At 41.9% G+C, this 22,636-nt stretch overlaps 1 protein-coding gene across 29 annotated transcripts in view; it reads right to left on the bottom strand.

Moving 5' to 3' along the window:
- Window positions 1-6,285: 6,285 nt before the first annotated feature.
- The window catches only part of TEX36 (testis expressed 36), a 51,252-nt gene continuing 34,901 nt past the window's right edge, over window positions 6,286-22,636 (bottom strand). For 26 of the 29 annotated variants that reach the window (XR_007471203.1, XR_007471190.1, XR_007471196.1 and 23 more), the window contains 2 exons: window positions 12,830-12,961; window positions 11,780-12,121 (listed from right to left, as the gene is read on the bottom strand). Coding sequence is in view for 1 of the 29 variants with exons in the window: in XM_004265723.4 (XP_004265771.1) it covers window positions 9,989-10,285; window positions 11,278-11,358; window positions 12,830-12,961; window positions 18,776-18,826 (561 nt within the window). In the remaining 28 variants the exon portion in view is untranslated. Of the gene's footprint in view, window positions 10,286-11,277; window positions 11,359-11,779; window positions 12,122-12,829; window positions 12,962-18,775; window positions 19,685-22,636 lie in introns of those variants that run through there. The other 3 variants (XM_004265723.4, XR_007471188.1, XR_007471202.1) reach the window with 3 other exon arrangements.

A 22,636-nucleotide genomic window follows, 5' to 3' on the forward strand; every position in this document is an offset into this window, starting at 1 on the left:
CCGAGGCCTCAATATGGTACCAATTCTGTAGGTAAAAAAAAAAAAAAATGTTGAATTGAGTGAAATGTCTGTTCCCCTTGACCCATGGGCCAGCAGTGATGTGTCCTGAGCTTTGACCGGAGTTACAATTGACCACTAACCTGAAGAGAGGAGATTGTTCACACAATGGCTGTCGTATCAGCCATGGAACGGGAAACACAGCCACCACATCTGATTCAAGTGTGGAGCCATCAGAACAGAGATGGCCGTGGCCAAAGACAGCCACAAAATATGCAAAACAAAAAGAGGGCGCAGAGCAATCTTTAAAATTAGTCATAAAAGTCAAAACAGACCAAATGAGAGTGTGCTTCTCTGCCTAAAAACAGCTTAAGAGTTGGTCTCATACAGGAAATCATCACTCTGCTCTTTAAACTATCGTGTCTAAGGGTCTTTAGATCTGATTTTTGCAAGTATAAACTAGAAAGAAAAATAGTCATGCACATGCCTAAAACACGCACAGTAATTAACTGAAGCTTCCTGGTTTGGGTCTAGAATGGATACAAGGCAGCATCACTCCAAAATGTTATTGCTAAGCCATCAGCCATTCTTTTAGTGTCTAAGTCATTTCTAGGATGGCACAAGGCCAAGTCTAATTCATTAAAACAGAAGAAATCTATAAACACCTGCATGTAACTGATTAGTAAGTTGGGGTTTCTTTAACTGGCTGTTTGTTCCTCTGTTTAAAACAACACACTAAAACAACCAACGAGGCAAGTCATTGACATTTTGCCAAGTTTCTTCCTTTTTTTTTTGAACATCTTCATTGGAGTATAATTGCTTTACAATGGTGTGTTAGTTTCTGCTGTATAACAAAGTGAATCCCCTATACATAAACATATATCCCCATATCCCCTCCTTCTTGCGTCTCCCTCCCACCCTCCCTATCCCACCCCTCTAGGTGGTCACAAAGCACCGAGCTGATCTCCCTGTGCTATGCAGCTGCTTCCCACTAGCTATCTATTTTACATTTGGTAGTGTATATATGTCCATGACTCTCTCTTACTTCATCCCAGCTTCCCCTTCCCCTTCCCTGTGTCCTCAAGTCCATTCTCTGACATTTTGCCAAGCTATTAAAGACTTATTTTTGCAAAGTGGGTTATTGTATTTGGGGCATCAACCCCGGAGCCCCTAAGACCAACCTCTTCCTTAAAGTGCTGTATCCTTTTGTTCTTGGTTCACTGGACCGAGACCTGTGAGGTCATTGGACGGTGTCATTTATTTTTTTACGTAGAAAACAATTAAGTGGAAAAAGACTAGTTCTAAGGGCAAATTATCTAACTTGTGTTTCTAGAGACAGTAAATCTACTCTTTGATCCCAAAGAGTAGAGACTGATCTACCCCATCCTCACTTCCCTGCTTCACATAATCGCAGACTTGGTTCTATATACCTTTTTGGTAATTTTTAAAATTTCATCTCCAGTACGTTGAATTTGGAGTCACTCTTGTTGGAGATTGTTGGTATTTGAGCAGAGAAAGGTGAGCCAAGACAGGGGTTCAGTCAGTGAGGGTTTGTGAGGAGACCTTGGGAAAAGAAAAGGAAATAAACGTACCTGGTGAAGAACAGCAGTCCTGAATGTCAGGGAATCAGACTGTGACCAGCAGAGAACTTACCCCAGACAGAGCTAACGTCATATAACCCTGTGTGTGGGGATGTGGACTTGAGAGTCAGGTACAGTGCAACTCCCCCAAAATTTTCAAGCATTCAATTATTTTGACCATCTGGATCAGGGATCCAAGAAGCAGCGCTGGACATCAGAAGCGGCTCAGGTATCATAAAATCTGCCTGTGAATAGAATCTGGCATTCTATTAAACCAAACCAAAACAAAAGCAAAGCATCTCTCTGAAACTGGGGACAACAGGGATCACCCACACTTTTCCTCAAAAAAGGAACAGTAAATGGAAACGCCCATGATTTAAGATGTATAATGTGTCACTGGATAGTCTCTTTATTTTAGTGTGTCATTTAAAAATTTTTATTTAGTGAATATAAAAACACTTTGTAAAGGCTGTGACAGGGTTGGCTATGATTCCACTGTCTCATTTCTATTTTTCTCCTAAGATTGGAAGTTCTTCCACAGTGAATTCTACCAGAGGTGGTGCCGAGGTGAGCCCAGCCCTCCTTTTTAGATGGGAAGTCACCACTGTAACTTCAAAGTCAACACAAAGACTCTAAAATATTTGGTTTGCTAAACATTATGTAGTTTTCAGGGTAAAAAATTGTTATCCACTCGATTGTCCAGATGTGAAATCATATATTACAGAAAAGAAACCAACGTTTAAGGGTTTAAAAATTACTCCCTGCAAATTGTGATTAACATCCACTGAGCCTGCCTTGCACGTGGCACCTGTATGCCACAAGGATGCGGGTGCCCTGAAATGAAACTGAGAGCAGTGAGCACCCTCAAGGGGAGGGACACGACCAGTATGGACAGAGACCTAGTCTTTCAGTGTCAGAAGACAACTTTGAGGACATCCATTCCCAACACTTTCCTGAAGTGTAGGAGACACTTTTAGGTGGCTCACTGATGCAGCATTCAATAATATTGGCTTACATATTAAGAAATTTTTTTCTTTTTCTATTCCATTCTAAACCTTCTGTTTGAGCTGGGGAGAAAGCCCTGGGTTTGGTGATGGCGTGTCTAAACCTCTTCACACTTACTAACATCTCTTTTCAAAAATCCATGGGCAGGCCTCAGACAAGAAGTTTTGAGGAAGCAATGATGTTTGGGTGGAATTCAATCACTTTGGATTAGGTTTTTTTTCCCCTCACTGCATTTACTTTTAGGTTACTTTCTATTTATGAGAAGTGATCTTGATTTTCTGTGAGAGGGAAGGGAGGCGTGAAGTGTGCACGTCAGGGATGCTCCAGACTCGGTAACTGCTCCAAGGGTCCTCGTGTGGTGGTAGTGGATTTGGGAAGAGGCAGCATCCAGGGCACGTGGTGTGGTTACTTATAGAGATTATCTGTCAGAGTTGGTCCTCATCACATTCTCTGTACCAAGCAGTGAGTTGGATCTGAGTCTGTGCCAAAGCAAAAGGATTGAGAGTGCATGGTTACCTGGGCTGGGGGTCAGGGCAGTGCGCTAGGAAGAGGGCAAGAGATGAACTGGGAACCCTCTCCCAGAAGCAGAGCTGGTGGCCACACCCCAGGCGGTGTGTCCTATCTCTCACCCATCCTCACGCCAACAGTGTGGGAAGAACATACACACTGTTCACATAAAACCAAAAGTCACTAAATGTTTGCACCACACTAGAAAGGCAAACAGACATAGCAAAACCCGAGGCAACAAAATGGAGAAAAATAAGATATTAGAATAAGTAAAATTATTATCAGACAGAAGTAAACATGGCATCCATAAGTAAGAGCCAAATAGAGACCTTGAAGATTAAACTGTTGTTTGGTTATAGGACAATCTTAGTACACTGGCTAAATAGCAGAATGGGTCACTGAAGAGCCAATTAGTAAACTGGAACACAAAGTTTAGAGGCTCTTCCAGAATTCAGTGCAAATAGACAAGCAGATAGAAAATAAAAAGGAATACTGGAGAGTCAAGGAAGAGAGATCCAGATATTTCAATATCCGTCTAAGAAGCATTCTAGAATAAAAAAGGAGAAAATGGAAGTAAGAAAATAAAGAAATAATTGAAGAAAATTTTCTATAACAAAAAAACCCCCTCAAAATCATAAAATTAAAAACCCGAGGATCCTAAAAGTGAAATATCCCACCCAATTTCCAAGTATATATATCATGTAAATGTTAGACTTGATTAGCCAATCAACAAGCTAACTATAATCTATATATAATTTAGTAGCCAGAAAAGGAGGCTACACACATAAAAATATAAACACACACACGTGCACACACACGTGCACATGCATGTAAAGCTGGTAAAATTTGAATAAGGTCTGTGGATTGTACCAACATCAATCTCCTGGTTGTGATATTTGTGGTAGGTAGGATTCTAAGATGACCCTGTTGACCCTCATTTTTGTGTAATCCCCTGGCTGTGAGTGTGGGCAGAACCTGTGAATATAATGCAATATAATTCCCATACTTAAGTTATATAGAAAAAGGGATTTTCCATATATAATTAAGGCCCCAAGTCCATTGACCTTAAGTCATGGAGTTTGCATTTCTGCCACGTGACATTAAAGAGAGCACAAACAGTCATCAAACCCTGAACCTGCCCTGCTGTGATCTTGGACTTCTCAACCTCCAGAATTGTGAGAAATAAATGTTTATTGTTAATAAGCAAATAAACAAAAAAACATACGGAGATTATCCTGGGTGGGTCAGATCTAGTCATGTGATCCCTTAAAAACAGACTGGACTCTTCCTGGTGAGAGAGGTCACAAAATGTGAGAGGGATTTGAACTCCATCACTGGCTTTGGAGCTGGAGGAGGCCATGTAGCAAGGAAAACAGCAACTTCTAGGAGCTAAGAATGGCCACTGGCTGATAGCTAGCAAGTGAGCAGGGATCTCAGTCCTACAACCACAAGGAACTGAATTCTGCCACAACCACGTAGGTTGAATTAGGACCCTGGAGCACAGGTGAAAGTGCAGTACAGTCAACCCTTGGTTTTAGCTTGTGAGACTGAGCAGAGAATCCAGCCACAAGTGCCCAGACTTCTGATCTACAGAACAGGGAACTAGTAAATGGGTGTTGTTTTAAGCCACTAAGTTTATGGTAATTTGCTGCACAGCAATAGAAAATTAATACACCCATTTACTATACTTATGCCAGATGTTATCATCAGGGAAAAGTGGGTGAAAGAGACACAGAATTTCTCTATACTATTTTTTTTACAATTTTCTATGAATCTATAATTATTTCAAATAAAAAAGGTTTTAAAATGGAAGATTGCACATTCTTTTCAAATACATGTAGAACAGTTACAAAAACTGACCATGTGTTAAGCCACAAGAACATTTAAAAGTTTTCAGTAAGCAGAAATCATACAGGTCTTAATCACTGACCACAATGCAAAAATTAATCAATTAATAAAATATGGGCAATGAAAAAAACAAAGAAAAAATAAATTAGAAAACACACTGCTTAATAATTCTTGGATTAAAAAAGAAAACAATTACAAGCTACTTAAACAATCATGAGAGGCCCATGATGTAGCTACACAGTGGCATTTGAAAGAAATAGCCTTACCTGCATTTACAAGAAAACAGGAAAGTCTGCAAAGAATTGAGTTATGCTTTCACCTTGAGAAGCTAGAAAAAAATCAAAATAAGCCCAAGAACAGAATTAGTAAACATGAAAGCATAAATTATCAAGATCAAAAGCAAACAGCAGCAACAAAAATGTAGTTTTGGTGAACAGAGCAAAGATATGTGAGCAACATTCAGCATGTCAAAGGACGGGATGTAACTTTAAAGCATTAAAAAGAATATGTTAAAACATCCAAAATTTTAAAATCCATATAAAACAGATGACTTCCTCAAAAACTAAAAATGTCCAAAATTAGGGAAAAAAGAAATAGAAACACCATACAGACCAATCTCCATGAAGTATATTGAAAATATTTTCAAAGATCCACACCTGGGGCTTCCCTGGTGGCGCAGTGGTTAAGAATCCGCCTGCCAATGCAGGGGATGTAGGTTCGAGCCCCGGTCCAGGAAGATGCCACATGCCGTGGAGCAACTAAGCCTGTGCACCACAACTACTGAGCCTGCCCTCTAGAGACCGTGTGCCACAACTACTGAAGCCCACATGCCTAGAGCCCGCGCTCCACAACAAGAGAAGCCAGTGCAATGAGAAGCCCGTGCACCGCAACGAAGAGTAGCCCCTGTTTGCTGCAACTAGAGAAAGCCCGCGTGCAGCAAGGAAGACTCAATGCAGCCAAAAATAAAATAACTAAAATAAAATAAATTAAAAAAAAAAAAGATCCGCACCTGTAACAACAACAGGTCCAAGAGACTTCATGGAAATGGCAAATTCTATGGACATTTGCAATTTATATAAGCAGTGTCAGAGCATAGTAAAAATACATTTTAAAATCCTAAATAAAATATTTGCATATGAAGTCCTGAATTTATCAAAAGAACATTACATCATAAGCAACTAGAGTTTGTCTTAAGAATGCTAAAAAGGCTCAACATTAGAAAATCCATTAATATATGTTATTACATTAACAGATTAATATCGAAAATTTATGTGATCATCTCAATAAATGCCAAAATACCATTTGCTATAATGTCACCTGTTACATGAACAATAAGAACTACAACAAAACTCTTCAAATTATTTAATAATCTCAAAAAAAGGAAGTCCTAAGTAAGACATGATATCCAGAAGCCATTAAGTAGGAGACTCATACATTTTACTACATTATAATATATGCTGGGCTAAAATATGGTATACACCACACCAATGCAAGATGTTAATAACAGGAGAAACTGTGGGCAGTGAGAATGTGGGGAGAGTGGGTATATGAGAACCATCTGCTTTCTGTTCAACTTTTTATAAACCTAAAAGTGTTCTAAGAAATAAAGTCTATTAACATGAAATATATATGTATATGTGTGTATATGTACATATATCAACAAAGAGGAACAAACAACAACAAACTACAGAAAACACTTGTAACGCATCTATCTCATATTTTGTTAGTGAAATTGTAAGCTGAAGCACGGCCTCTTTTAGAAACTTTGAATTAAAATTAAAAATCCACATGCTCTTTAGTTGAACAAGTTTATTTTTATGAGTTTAACATCTAGAAATACTCATAGATGAATACAAATGTTTACCTATAAATGTGTTTATTCTAGATTGTTTATAGTAGGAAGAGACTGAAAACTGCCTAAATGGCCATCAGAAGATTCTAGGGACTATGACATATCCTTGAAATGAAATACCAGGCAGTCATGTTTTTGAAAAAGAAGTAGATTTATAAGCACTGATATGGAATGACATATTCAAAAGTGTAGTTGGTAGTGCTGTGGCAGAAAGCAACAGTGGCATGGAACAATTGGTGTTGGTTAAGGGTGTGTGTGTGAGAGAGAGACAAAGACAGAGACAGAGAGAGAGAGAATCCATGCAGAGCCTACCTAGAGAAGGATGCACATAAAAAAATGTCAACAGGCAGATGAATGGATAAAGAAGATGTGGTTCATATATACAATGGAATATTATTCAACATAAAAAAGAATGAAATAATGTCATTTGCAGCAACACAGATGGACCTAGATATTATCATACTAAATTAAGTAAGTCAGGCAAAGACAAATACCATATAATATCACTAATATGTGGAATCTAAAAAAATGATACAAATGAACTTATTTACAAAACAGAAACATAGACATGGAAAACAAACTTATGGTTATCAAAGTGAGGGAGGGATAAATTACTAGTTTAGGATTAGCAGATACAAACTACCATATATAAAAAGCTAAATGACAAGGTCCTACTGTATAGCACAGGGAAATATATTCAATATCTTGTAATAAACTATAATAGAAAAGAATATGAAAAAGAATATACATATAAATTTACATATGACTGAATCACTTTGCTGTACACCAGAAACTAACACAACACTGTAAATCAACTATACTTCAATTTAAAAAAATAATAACTTAAAAAAAAAGGTGACAGAACTGGTGCTAGGAGAGAAAATGGGGACTGGAAGTCAGGGATGTGAGGGAAATTATTTTTCACTGTTTATTTTTATTTTCTTTGAAATTTTCCCATGTACATATACTTAAAAATATATATCTTAGGGGGGAAAAAACCAGGAAACTATGAATATAAGAGAATATTCTTAATTAGATAAAGGTTATCTATCTCAAACCCACAACAACAGTCAGACATCAGAGTGACACATTAGAATCAGTCCCATTAAATTCAGACATAAAATAAGGATATGTACTATTTGTGCTAATATTCAAATTGTACCTGGTGCAATAAGATGAGGGGGAGGTATAAATGCTAGAAATGATAAAAATTATCACTTTCACAAATGGTATAATTATCCACATAGAAAATCCAAAAGAATCAACTGAAAAATTATTCGAACTTTTTAATTTTATTAGAATATTTTTTATGTATTGTAAGAAGTTTATCCAGGTAGTCAAATAAATATAAGATTCACATACAGAAATCAGTAGCTTTTTTATGCATCAGACAAAACCAACCTAAAAGTGTAACTTAAACACACACACACACACACACACACACACACACACACACGCATTCAAGATAGCCACATTTCAAAATATACAGGAATAAACACAGAAAAGAAACATACCATACTTATGTAAAAAGAGTTATAAAGATTTACCAAAGAACATAAAATAAGATTTGAATAAATGGGGAGATACACCACGGTATAAAGATGTGGATTTTCCTATAAATTAATATCTAAATTCAGGGAAGTTCCTATCAAATTGCCAGTGGATTTACTTGACAAACTTATTCTAAAATTCGTCTATAAGAAAAATATTTAAATAGAAACAAGAAAATTTTGATATAGAATGATGGTGACATTGCTCATTTTAAGGGCAACATAAATGGCCCCTGAGTGGGAAAAGATGGCCAACTTCACTAATAATCAGAGAAATGCAAAATAAGAAAATAACAAGATACCATTTTTTTGTCCTTAAATATCCTGAAATATCTAAAAGATAATTTGAGGGGGGAGAGAAACAGAAACTCACAGATACTGTAGATGGAAGTTTAATTGTTCCAGTCTGTTTTGAAGGTGGTTTGGCGGTGTTTATTAATACTCTGTGCCTATGGGCCAACTTGGCACTAAGAAGGTAACTTTCAGAGATGATTCCAGAGCACATTTAAACATGCACCCAAAGAGCCCGATAAAGCATGTTCATGTAGCACCACGTCTGACAGTCAAAAATTAGACACAATTCAAAGGCTCATTAGTAAGATAGTTTTTTAAAACATGGTACATCCATATTAGGGGATACAGTGCAGTAGTTTATCCATACTGACACTGCAAGAACTTCAAGATCAGTTATGTACTTCAAGAACATATGTACTGTGTAACACAGTTTATGTTCAAAATTTCAATGTATTAATAGTTATGCACATGCATGTGATTGTAAAAGCACAGAACAAAAACAAATGGTTAGGGACTTCCCTGGTGGCACGGTGGTTAAGAATCTGCCTGCCAATGCAGGGGACACGGGTTCGAGCCCTGGTCCAGGAAGATCCCACATGCCACGGAGCAGCTGAGCCTGTGCACCACAACTACTGAGCCTGCGTGCCACAACTATTGAAACCCGCATGCCTAGAGCCTGTGCTCCGCAACAAGAGAAGCCACCACAGTGAGAAGCCCGTGCACTGGAAGGAAGAGTAGCCCCCGCTCGCCACAACTAGGAGAAAGTCTGCATGCAGCAACAAAGACCCAACACAGCCAAAAATAAATAAATAAAATAAATAAATTTTTAAAAAATGGTTAGCTTACTTCTGGGGACAGGACAAGGATTAGAGATGTGGTGAAATCAAAGGGGACTCCTGCTTTCTCTGTTTGTTTGAAATTTCAAGATAAAAATGTAAGCCTATATTAATTATGTAATTTAAAACCTCTCCCAAAAGTTAATGTGGCAATTTCAAAATTTAAGCACATTTTTGTTTAAAACACATTCATTTAAAATGTGTATGTCATCACGTATCTTTATTTTATAAGGACTTGAATATTTTTCAACCTTATTAAAACCATAAAAATACTTTAAAGGTGGGGGAGTGGCAACATTACCTGTTGCCTTTCTGGTTTCTCTATATAAGGACTTTATGTTTCTTTATGTTATCACTGCAAGAAAACTTCACCTCAGCATTGAGGCACATACAGTCTATATTCTCTAATCCTAAACAAATCTTATGTCAAACCTCAGTGCTGGATCAGAAAATACATACTTTTAGAATGTGTGATGAAATAACAATATTGCAAAACTCATCAGGAATCTTCTGGAAGGGTTAGGGCTCCAGTGGAGAACCGGCCGTTTTGTTAATCGTGAACCTTACTTTTGGATTCTTTTTCAAATACTCTGTATAGCTTTGCTGGGGAATAAATTTAAAAGTGTTCCATAACTCATCATAATGTCTTGGAAAGCGTCTGAAAATTGGGACCACCACAGCTTCCTGATAGACGTATGATATTTGGTTATTTGAAAAGCCATCGAGACAAGATGGAACATAGTCACATGCCCAAAGATTGAAATTTCTTGAAATGTGTTGCCTTTTTTCTGAGGAGACCTTCTTACGTCCCAGGCCCTGGAGAAGAATCACAAGAAGGTTAGGAGAAAAATATTCAGGGTCACACAGTTCGGATGTCTTTAGTAAAACCACCTTCATGACATCCTATCTCTAAATGCACAGTATGACCACCCTTACAAGAAACATCCTTTGTCAACCTGTTGAAGGGTATAAATTGACACTCACAACATCCTGGTTCTCGGAGCCTTCCACTCCCACCAAGAGGACTGGACTTCTAGAGACATGGAGGGCAGAACCGGAGAGACCACAGCCTGGACTCCCTGGGACCCCACGTAGGTTCTCTGCACCCAGGTGGCTCCTCAGCATATCCACCCCAGGCTGCATCTCCAGCACTCAGTGGGATGGTTCTTACACCGAGAGATCCAAAGATTCTTTCCTATCCCAGAGGATTCCCAATGAAGAAAGCAGCACCTTTGGGTCTCTGATCACAGGCTTCCTCATCAACTCTTACTAATGTGGCCATTAGAAAATTTTAAATTACATATGCGCTCGCAATCTCTTTTCGTTGCCCAGTGCTTTGTTAACCACCACTAACCAGTGCTATCAGACTTTATTTTCTTCAGTGAAACACCACCTCCAGAGAAAAGACAACTGCAGTTATTAGGAAGTCCTTTATATCATGTAAGCTCCCCATCCATTCCTTTGACTCCTCATGGATCCTGGCTCTGCCATCCAGAGACACACACAGGCAATCCGTCCTTCCCATGACAGATCTTCACAAGAAATCTCACAAATCAGACAGTTGACGGGAAAGCACCTTGATGAGCATGAAATTCACAGAAACCTAGGTGGAAGGAAGTCTGGTGCAGATTTTGAAAGCTACGTGGGACTCTGAGAATTTTATGCTTTCTTCCCCCCCAGTAACCTGTTATGAGGCTTTAATCTTGTTCCAATTTTGAGGTCAGTCCTCTATCTTCAACACGTCTCAGAAAATCAAGAGCCCTAATGTCGCTTCTCATTTTATTAGCAACTTGGAGAGAAATACTCACAGAGTCGAGGTAGAATCCAGAGTTCTGACAGCTGTGACGATTGTCGTGTACAGAGAAGGGGAAGTTGTTATTCACTGCTTGCTGGAAAAGAGCAAGGGAAGAGATGAAAAGGCACACATCAGAACCCCAGTATGCTTCCAGAACACACCTACAGGGGCATGGAAGGAAGACGGAGGAGGCAAAGTGACCTCTAAGTAAGAATTAAACCCATCAGGGCTTCCCTGGTGGCGTAGTGCTTAAGAATCCACCTGCCAATGCAGGGGACACGGGTTCAAGCCCTGGTCCGGGAAGATCCCACACGCCTCAGAGCAACTAAGCCCATGCGCCACAACTACTGAGCCCACGCGCCACAGCTATTGAAGCCCGTGCGCCTAGAGCCCGTGCTCCGCAGCAAGAGAAGCCACTGCAATGAGAAACCTGTGCACCACACTGAAGAGTAGCCCCGCTCGCCACAGCTAGAGAAAGCCCTCGCGCAGCAACGAAGACACAAAGCAGCCAAAAATAAACAAAATAAATACATTTATTTAAAAAAAGAAGAATTAAATTCATCGACAGCGATGGCACACACGGCACAGGGTGAGGTCTTGGGTGTGTGCATCAGCTCAAGGCTTTGAAACTCAACCTTATTGCCAGATTGCTGAAAATCATAACAAATTCTCTTTAGGGCTTCCCTGGTGGCGCAGTGGTTGGGAGTCTGCCTGCCGATGCAGGGGACGCGGGTTCGTGCCCAGGTCCGGGAAGATCCCACACGCCGCGGAGCGGCTGGGCCCGTGAGCCATGGCCGCTGAGCCTGCGCGTCCGGAGCCTGTGCTCCGCAATGGCAGAGGCCACAACGGTAAGAGGCCTGCGTACAGAAAAAAAAAAAAATTCTCTTTAAAACATTTTATTGAGAGACAAGGAAGGGAAAGTCTGTAGGCATGGAATTGAAAGCTGGAAAAGAATTTTGAGGCCACCTTCTTCTTCTGCCCAATATGGATTCTAGGAGACCAGAGCTCTCTGGTCCAGGGCGGCTAAATGTGAAGTTAACCCTGTTTCTCCCTCCGGCCACCTCATGCCCCTAAAGTTGCTCATGAACTGGCCAGCAAGGAAGAACGTGTGTGTTAAGAACTCTGTCCATAGGGACTTCCCTGGCAGTCCAGTGGTTAAGACTTCACCTTCCAATGCAGGGGGTACAAGTTCAGTCCCTGGTCAGAGAGCTAAGATCCCACATGGCTCACGGCCAAAAAAACCCAAAAACATAAAACAGAAGCAATATTGTAACAAATTCAATAAAGACTTTAAAAATGGTCTACATCCAAAAAAAATCTTCACAAAGAAAAGAAAAGAACTCTATCCATAGAGGAGCCTAACTTTATTGTCTGGACCAGAGGTATTTCCTTCTCAAGACTATCTGAGGTATCGTACTGACCAGCGTATGAGGTAGGATGCTACCAGAGTTTAGGGGTCCAGGGAGAGCAAGTGAGCAGTTCCCTCTGAGAAAGAGTTGTCTGGTGCCAGCGGTGCCACCCCCTTGAAGAGCCAGGGGGGCACACGGCCAGCTCTCAGGACTCACCTTCTCCCGCACTTTGTAGATCAGTGGTAGCTTCTCCTCCACTCTCCGAGATAAACGTGGACTATTGGACTCTTTTAACATGGTACGTGTGATGGATTCTGGTGTCTTTTGCATTTGTCCAATGTGAGGGAACTGGAAAAACAGCACACGCCTTGATTAAAACCAGACACATCTGAATCTCTAAGCCAAGTATCAGGGCTTCCTCTGTAAAGGGATTAAAATGCAATTTGGGTGCTTCTGGCATGCGATGGAAATGGCATAATTTTTGTAATTTTCAAGTATTCTTTCCAAGACAAAAAATATTGTCATGGCCCGAGGCCACCACTGCCGGTTGTTTCAAGTTACAGGGGCCACCCTGCCGCTCGGAGCCTGGAAATGTTTCCGAGGCCTGGTGAGGAGGGTGTGGCCCCGTGAGAGGGAGTTGATGTGCTCTGAGGAGACAGAATGCATTATCTGAGATCTTCCTTGTGGTAAGGGAGCTCTCTGCACTTGGGGCCAAGGATTCAGCCCATGTTCACAGGGGTGAGCCTACCTCCTGCAGGTATGAAGTGGACCTCAGGACACGGGGAAGGGGAGGAGAGAAGGGTCACGTTGAGTCTCCATGGAGCATGGAGAATGGTAGAGGGTGGGAAGATTATTTGGATGGCTGGGGGTGGGCTTTAGCATCTCTCTGTGAACAGAAGGGAAGGAAGCAGGACTGGGCCTAGGGAGGCAGAGTCCCAACAAAGGCCTGGACCAACCCCACAGGGAGCTCTAGACATGGATGCCTTCTCAGAGTCAGCCTGATGGAGTGAGAGGACTGGGCCCCTGTGAGCCTTTGTCAATCAGTCACTGGGTAGAAGAGGATGGTGGGGACCCAGGAAGTGACCTTGGGGCAGCAGCTCTTTTCAGCCACGGAATATCTAGGGGTGGACCTCCCAGGCCACACTTTCAGCAGCTGCGCAAGTAGTCCATTCCCGAATTCCCCCTGAAGAGGGATGCGAGTGGTGCTTGACAGCCTCTGTAGCTCACCCCAATTTTATATAAACAGCGCCTCTTAAAAGCCACCCCAACAAAGTGGACTTTGAAGCAGGGATCTCAAGGGGAGGAATATGACTGGAAATTACAATACAAACAGAAGGCAGGACCGTGACTCTTAGTGAAAATTCCTGAAAAGGGAGGAAGCATAACATGCTGGGTCACAAACAGTAGATTCAAACGCCCTGAGACCAATCCCAGCTCTCTCTCCCATGAGGTCAGCCTTCCGCAAGAGACTTAATTTTTCCAGGCCCCAGTTTCTTTATCTGTGAAATGGAAATAACAATACTTATTTGATAAGGTAGATGTGATTAAGGGAGAAAATGCACGCACCCAGCGAGTGTTCAATAGCTGTTGGCAGGTTCTATTTTTGCTCACAGCTGTCCCCTCCCTTGTCACCAAACCCACTGTCACACCCAAAGCCAGTCCTTCCTTCTCTTTGGGATTATAATGATATTAGCTAACACTGCCACTCTCTCCCATTTCTTCTCAAGTCATGATATAACTGCACATATAAGTATGGCTTTTGTTTAATTTCTGCACAAGAGTGTGTTTAGTATGCTACTATTTATGTCAAAAGGTAGAGAGATTATGTCATCTATGTGGTATACTTGGTGGGGCATTGTTGGCAGAGAAAAGGAGAACCAATTGTCCAGATGACACATAGCCTCAGAGAGCTCTTGTAAACTCAGTGCTGAGTGGAAAGAAGAAACAAAATGAGATCTATAACCCAACACCATTTATGTAAATAAATAATCCATGCACACAAAACAACAATACATAATTTACAAGAACCCATCTCAGTAAAAGAACTCCCATTATACACGTGTGAATAGCTGCCTGTGGGGTGAGCAGAGCAGGAACAGGGATCAAGGGCAAGGAGACAACCACACAAATCAACACACCATCATGTGGACGGGCTCTTCCATGGCCAAGCGACGGGGTTACCTCAGAGGAGGGCACCAGGGAAGGAAGAAGACTTTTTTGCCATCGTTTATATGTTTCTTAATGAAGTGCATCTATTAATTGCCTCGTTTTCCCAACGAAAATAATTGTATTTGCTTCTGATTAGAGTTATAATACATGCTTATGGTTTTTAAAAGTTCAAACAATAAAGAAAAACATAAGGAAGGAAGTAGAATTCCCCTGAAATCCCATCACTCTTTTCCCTTAACTCTTTTTTTTTTTTTTTTTTTAAAGCTGTGTTGGATCTTCCTTGCAGTGCGCGGGCTTCTCATTACGGTGGCTTCCCTTGTTGCAGAGCACAGGCTCCAGGCATGCAGGCTTCAGCAGTTGTAGCACGCGGGCTCAGTAGCTATGGCGCATGGGCTTAGTTGCTCCACGGCATGTGGGATCTTCCTGGACCAGGGCTCGAACCTGTGTCCCCTGCATTGGCAGGCGGATTCTTAACCACTGTGCCACCAGGGAAGTCCTCCCCTTAACTCTTTGGTGACCAACTTCGTCATGCATCCTTGTGCAACTGTACACCCATATACATGCATAATTTGCACATATAGGATCATATTATAAATGTGGCTTCAAAAATTATAAATTTATAAAATTATAAATCTGACCTTTGTATTTATTTATTTTTCTGATCTCTATTTTACTTTTTTATTTGAATTTTGTCTATTTTTTATACAGCAGGTTCTTATTAGTTACCTATTTTATACGTTTTAGTGTGTATATGTCAATCCCAATTCATCCCCCCACCCCACCCACCCTGCTTTCCTTCCTTGGTGTCCATACGTTTGTTCTCTACATCTGTGTCTCAACTTCTGCCCTGCCAACTGGTCCATCTGTACCATTTTTCTAGATTCCACATATATGCGTTAATATATATTTGTTTCTCTCTTTCTGACTTACTTCACTCTGTATGACAGTCTCTAGGTCCATCCACGTCGCTACAAATGACCCAATTTCGTTTCTTTTTACGGCTGAGTAATATTCCATTGTATGTATGTGCCACATCTTCTTTATCCATTCATCTTTCGATGGACGTTTAGGTTGCTTCCATGTCCTGGCTATTGTAAATGGTGCTGCAATGAACATTGGGGTGCATATGCCTTTTTGAATTATGGTTTTCTCAGGGTATATGCCCAGTAGTGGGATTGCTGGGTCATATGGTAATTCTATTTTTAGGTTTTTAAGGAACCTCCATAGTGGCTGCACCAATTTATATTCCCACCAACAGCGCAGGAGGGCTCCCTTTTCGCTACACCCTCTCCAGCATTTGTTGTTTGTAGATTTTCTGATGATGCCCATTCTGACTGGTGTGAGGTGATCCCTCATTGTGGTTTAGATTTGCAATAAATGCCTTTTTATAATTTAATGGTAACTTTTGGTTTCTGTTTCCTTCCCCTTGTTGTCACCCCCACCAACACCCCAGATAACAGTGATAACAATAGTAATGACAATAGCTCTCGTACGGTACTTTACAAACACTCGTACCTACAAAAGGGACTTACACTGCTTTATAAAAATTGGACCATATGATACACACTATTTTATACCTTGCTTTTCTCACTTAACAATATATCCCAGAAATTTTTCAAAATCAACCTATACATTTCTAATTCATATATATTTTTCTAATTCATTATATATTTTTTAATGCTTTTAAACAATTTTTAAGTAAATAGAAATAATACGGAGGGCCTCCAGACTCAGAACCTTTCCCTTTTCCCCTCCTCCAATCTGATTTTCCAAGTTATGGAAAATCAGGCCAAGGTGGAGAGTTTTTCTACATCACGAAGGATCCCTGTCACCAGCTAAATGACAACTGACTTGAGTTCATTTGTATTCTGCAAGTCTGTGGACTAAATCACTGTAAAAAAAAAATGTCTCTAGCATTTTAATTTCACTCTTTTAAAATATATACTTAATGGCTATAACATGATAGCTGTGAAATAAACCCTTCTGTTAGATATTGTAACCGTGAAATACAGCTTTTTAACTAGTTGGCAGTGAAATTTTTGCTGCATTCAATCACTCAATGACTGAAATATTAAATAGGAAGGTGAAAGTGTGTGCAGAGAGCCTTTTCTACCTAGTAACAGCCAGATTACCACCAGCAAGGTCAACTGCGAAACGACTGTCACCTCCAATGTGGCAATTCGTCTCCCAAATGGGCTGCTGCTGATGCAAAGCCAACAATTTCTTTAATTTTCCCAACAATTTACTTTGGGAAACTTCACGTCAGCACTATTCTTTTTATGCTCTTAGGTGCCGGCAGCAGAAAGGACCCACACCAAAGGCTCCCCACTTAAACTGGGCCCAGGTACATTCCTGGGACACCAATAGGAGATGCAACGTTCTTTCTCGATTTCTGCCTTATAACAGAACCCTGACTTTGTTTGGGGTGGCAACGTGGTTGGTTAAAAAATACCCCCCCAAACTCCCTTGCATCTAAATTGGCCATGTGACCAGTTGAAATGAAAGCAGAAGTCTGTGGGTGGGGCTCGTGGGAAAGAGACTGTTTCCCCTAGAAAAGGGGGCAAACTTAGCTGACAGCTGCCTTCCATCTATTTATCCGTTGACTTTCCTCTTTCCGGTAAATCCGTTGATTTACCTGCCTGAGTTGACACACTGCACTAAGGATAACAGGACAGGAGGCTGAAAAGAACCTGGGCCTTTGACAACGCCCTAGGGCATCTGTACCAGCCCTGAACTGCCTCCCTCTGGACTGATTGTTACTAGAGAAACACAGACCCCTGTCTGCATAAGGCACCGTAGTCAGCTTTTTATAATATTCAGTCACACACAGCCCTAACTGATACTGTAGGTGATAAAAAGAGACCAAGCTATTAAGTCTGAGAAGCTTATGTTGTCTCTTCCTAACCAATTAGTGTATGTAGTTCACGTTATTTCCCATTTTACTTTGGCTGCCATGAAACTCAGAGTCAAATGTTATATCCAAATAGCTACTGTTTAGGCCATATGGCCTGCATGTCTATGTGACACATTTTCCCAGTCTCAGCCTCTTAAATTATATTTAAACTGGTTCTGAATTCTTATTTTTATATACTTTACTACTTTATTGTGAATATTTTCCATTCATTACTTTAAATCTGTGTAATGGAGCAGGGTATACAAGAAAGAATATCAGTATAAATATATATCCCTTGGAATCTGTGGGGGATTGGTTCCCCCCATCCCACCTTGTGGGTATCAAAATCCAAGGATGCTCAGGTCCCTTAGTTGCCCTTCAGTATCCGTGGGTTCTGCATGGTGGACATATATGCATAGATATATTACATATCTACATATGTTATATATTATCTATATAATAGCAAGTATTGAGTGGTTACTATGTTTCCATTGCATTATACTAAGCACCTTTGTATGAATTATCTCATTAATCCCCACCATGGCCTCTAACCTTAGTATATTATGCTTCCATTTAACAGACAAATAGACTGAGATTTAGAAAGACTAAGTTGCTTAGGGTTTTTAAAGCCTTCAGGCCCAAAGTTTCCAAGATGTTTTCCATTTTTCTTTTTCCTTTTAAACAAACAAATTTTTAAAAAAATTTCTATGTATTACTGCCCTAGAAGAGGCTAGTACCGCTATTTTCTGTGATACAACCAGTGGGGAAAAGAAAAGACAAAGATAACCAGCCTCATGGAGTTTATATAATAAATTATATAGTGTGTCAGAAGATAGATGTTATAGAAAAGAGAAAACGCAGAGCGCACACCAGTGACTGCTTAGTGAACAGTCACAAGTTGCCAGCCTGCTGAGCGCTTTACACTCAGATTAATTTCATTTGATCCTCCCAAGGATACTATGAGATTCCCATTTCACAGATGAAGGAACTGAGGCTGGGTGAAGTGATTTGTCAGACGTCATACTACGGTAAGTAGCAGAAGTATCCTGACCACACCCACGTGGCCTGAGAAAGATGAGAGAGGGCATCATCCTTCTTACCCATCTTCCATCCTTGTCTAAAGGTGGGTTGAAGCGTCTCCCTTTGGCCATTTTCTGCAGGAAACTGAAGGGGGCTGAGGTTGGCTCTCTTATCCCTTCATCGCCTCATGAGTTCTATACCTGGGAAGCCACTCCTCCTTGCTCCTGACCTTTAATTCTCAGCCTCTACCAGGAGGGGAAGTCCGGGAGTGGTCCCTGTTGTCATAGCATCAGAGCCCACCCATCACAATGGGGGAGGAGTGCGGGTGTTCCAAGCCCCCCAAGGGCTCCTGCCTCGGGTCCCTTGCAGCTGCCGCTCCCCAGTGTGTAAGCCTCCAGGTCCCAGGTGAGAAAGCCATACACACAAATCACACAGGTGTGGACCAGACAGTCTTGAGATAATGGCAAACTCTGTACCTTCCAAATCCTCTGATGACTTCTGAGTTGAATATCCTCACGGTAACCATCTATTCCAACCTCTCAGTTTTCAGAGCAGTGAGTTGACTCTGCCTTGTCTACACCCAGCCAAGACTCAGGCCTCCCCACGTGCTCCTTTCCTGGCTGCCTGCACGTCCCAGCTCACCCACTGTGACTCCCCTACTGCACGCTGCTGAGGCCATGAGGAAGCAGCAATCATGAGTAGTTAGTAAATACCAGGTGCTGTGCTGAGCGCTCTCACGTGTTTTACTTTTTCTCCATGAACCTTTGGGGTTTACAAATGAGGAAACAGAGCCACGTACCCAGTGGAGGGGGCGCCGGGTCACGGGACAGCTCCAGGGCTCGCAAGCCTTTCGAGGGCCACCTGGCGTCCTCCAAGCTGCAGAGGTGGCTCCTGAGAGCTGACCTTCCTCTTGGGGCCCGGACACTCAAGTCCTACCTCACTTCTACTCAGTTACGTGATTTCTGCTTTTCTTTCCCCTCCCTCCCTCCCTCCCTCCCTCCCTTTTTTTTTTTTTTTTTGCGGTATGCGGGCCTCTCACTGTTGTGGCCTCTCCTGTTGCAGAGCACAGGCTCCGGACACGCAGGCTCAGCGGCCATGGCTCACGGGCCCAGCCGCCCGCGGCATGTGGGATCTTCCCGGACCAGGGTACGAACCCGTGTCCCCTGCATCAGCAGGCGGACTCTCAACCACTGCGCCACCAGGGAAGCCCCTTCCTTCCTTTTTTAAATTCTGTGTCTTGACAATTCTCTTGGCTACTCCATGTGAAAATAAGAGTAAACACCAATGGGAGAATTTGTCCAACTCTGTTTTTTGCTAAGAAATTGTGTCCTCAAGACCGTCTTCCCCTAATCATCGACAAGGGTGTCCTAACAAGAGTTGCCGTGTTAGTGATATGGGACCTCTCCTCTGGCCAGCACCGACGGCCCAGAGAGCTGTGCTCCTGGATGAGATGCCTGAGGTGGAACACAGACTGAAACTGAGCAGGTGTTAGTAACCATCTCCACTTACAGATGAGGAAAGGGAGTCTCAGAGAGGTGGAGGGACGCACCCATAGTCACACAGCTAATTTGTAGCAAAGTCCAAACTAGAACCCAGACGTACTGAGGCCGATTTCAATGCCAGCATCAAACAGGATTCGTTTCACTGCACTTCCCTGACCACATTAAATTACTGGGCAGTGAATTTTCTAGGATTGCTTTTAACTCCCTTTCTTTAATCTGCATGAAACTGGGCCTCTTAGCCATGATCCCTCCTCACTGTGAGCTCTGGCAGGCCAAGGGTCAAATGACTACCATCATGTGCTCCTCCGGTGGGGGGGCCCCTCCCTCCCCAGCAGATGTCATGCCAGGGAGCGCTGCACAAATGGAGGGGAAGGATGAGTGCAGAATGCTGCTTCTCCCACATCAAGAGACTGAGAGTAAAGCAATAAGGAGGGAGGGAGCTGAAGACTGAGACTAAAGGCCTAGCAACGGTGCCATTTCCAAACCATAGTATTTCACAGACATTCCCTTTGTCTCCACCGATGGAGCAGAAAATCCTTTAGATCTAAAATCCCGTTTCTAAATATATTCTTCATCTCCTCTGTATTTAGTCTTATGCTCTATTAAACAAGGTATACAATCACTGGTTAAGGTGTATTCCAATTTTCCCCTGTTGAACGATTGTTTAAAATTCTAAAAGATTTGTCCAAGAAAATCAAAAGCAAATAAAGAAAACCCGGCCAGGAAAAATGAAATTCAAGTTTTCTTCAGCTAGGATTTCCTAGCTGCAGATCGGGGTGGGGTTGTTCATTGTTGATGTTATTCTTTTTGGAGGTTTGAATTACTGAGCTGAACTTGGAGACCCATTCTGAAAACAAGTCTTGTAGCACTCAGGGCACTAAGATCACTGGGGCCGAGAACACCGGAGGGTGGAGCTCCATCCTGCTTTGGGTCTTTGCACGAGCTGGGCCCTGCTCAGAATGCAGTGATGCAACACCGCCTGTTAAAGGTAGCTGTGAAGGCAGTGCTGAGACACGGGCACGTTCATTCAACAAATACTGACGGGAACAGCCACTGTGTGCCAGCACTGTGTTCAAACAGTGGTAAGACAATCACCAAAATCAACTTTTCATAAGTAGTAAATCATGGATTTGCCAATACATCAGATGACTAGGACCCCCAATTATTGATTAACCAAAAATTATTTTCAGTGAGTTATCTACAACCTTTGTATCTAATTGTTCCACCCAATGTATTTTTCGAAATGACAGCTGTCGTGTACTTTGACTTTTAGATCTTTTACATCCGAAGTGTTAAGGACCTTATGAAAAGCAGCTGTGCCTATCTCTTCCACGTGTTTTTAGTGCACTGTGCCATTCCTTGTTTTATTTTTTATTTTTTTATTTATTTATTTTGCGGTACGCGGGCCTCTCACTGCTGTGGCCTCTCCCGTTGAGGAGCGCAGGCTCCAGACGCACAGGCTCAGCGGCCATGGCTTATGGGCCCAGCCCCTCCGCGGCATGTGGGATCTTCCCAGACCGGGACACGAACCCGTGTCCCCTGCCTCGGCAGGCAGACTCTCAACCACTGCGCCACCAGGGAAGCCCCATTCCTTGTTTTAATTAGCAAGTTCCTGTCTTTGGTGGGAAAGTGGTGGAACCACGGGTGTGTTTTCACACACGCATCGGCCACGTGCCCAGGTGTGCTGCCCGCACAACTCTCAGACCTGCACACAGGCATGCTGCAGTTCATCATGCCACCTAAAGTTTTACCTCCACCTTCACGTCCACAAATCCCGGACGACTTAACTTGCATATGGGAAAAGCCGAGCCATCTGCAAGTAAAATGTTGAGCATCTGAGAAATTCTCAGGCATCTCAATTATAAAACACATTTTCTTTTCACCCTGCAAGGTAAACTATCTGGATTCTTTCTGCAAATAGCAACAGAATTGAGGTGACTCAATTGTACGTTTTTATTATGGTTCATGATTCGTACGGAACTCATGGAAATTACAATGGATGAACGACCCATTTGCACATCATCTTGAAAAGTACTCAGGCACCTGTCACGTGAAGCACATTTTTTGTTTGCTTGTTTTACCCTATGTTGCAAACTGTCTGGAAAATCAACTGCATCTCTCTCCCTTCCACTCAAGAAAACAATTCCTGGATCAAGACAAGTAAGACGAATTGAAAGACAAGAAGGAGAACTTGACCAACCTGGAAGTTTGTGCAGCTGAAAGGTAGAAACAGTAACATTTATAAAAACGCTTGACTCTGCTGACACGCATGAGTCGGTAAGGATGTGAGACATTGCCCAGGTAATGACAATTTTTGATAACCTTGCTGAAACGTGAATCGCTATAAACTTTTCAAATCGTGTCTAGAGAAGCTTTTGGTTCATTGGTAACTTGGAGAATTGTTCACTCAGAAAATTGCTGCCATCTAGCAAATTGTAC

This window comes from Orcinus orca, chromosome 14, assembly GCF_937001465.1.
Source record: "Orcinus orca chromosome 14, mOrcOrc1.1, whole genome shotgun sequence".
In the NCBI taxonomy this organism is placed as follows: Eukaryota; Metazoa; Chordata; class Mammalia; order Artiodactyla; family Delphinidae; genus Orcinus; species Orcinus orca.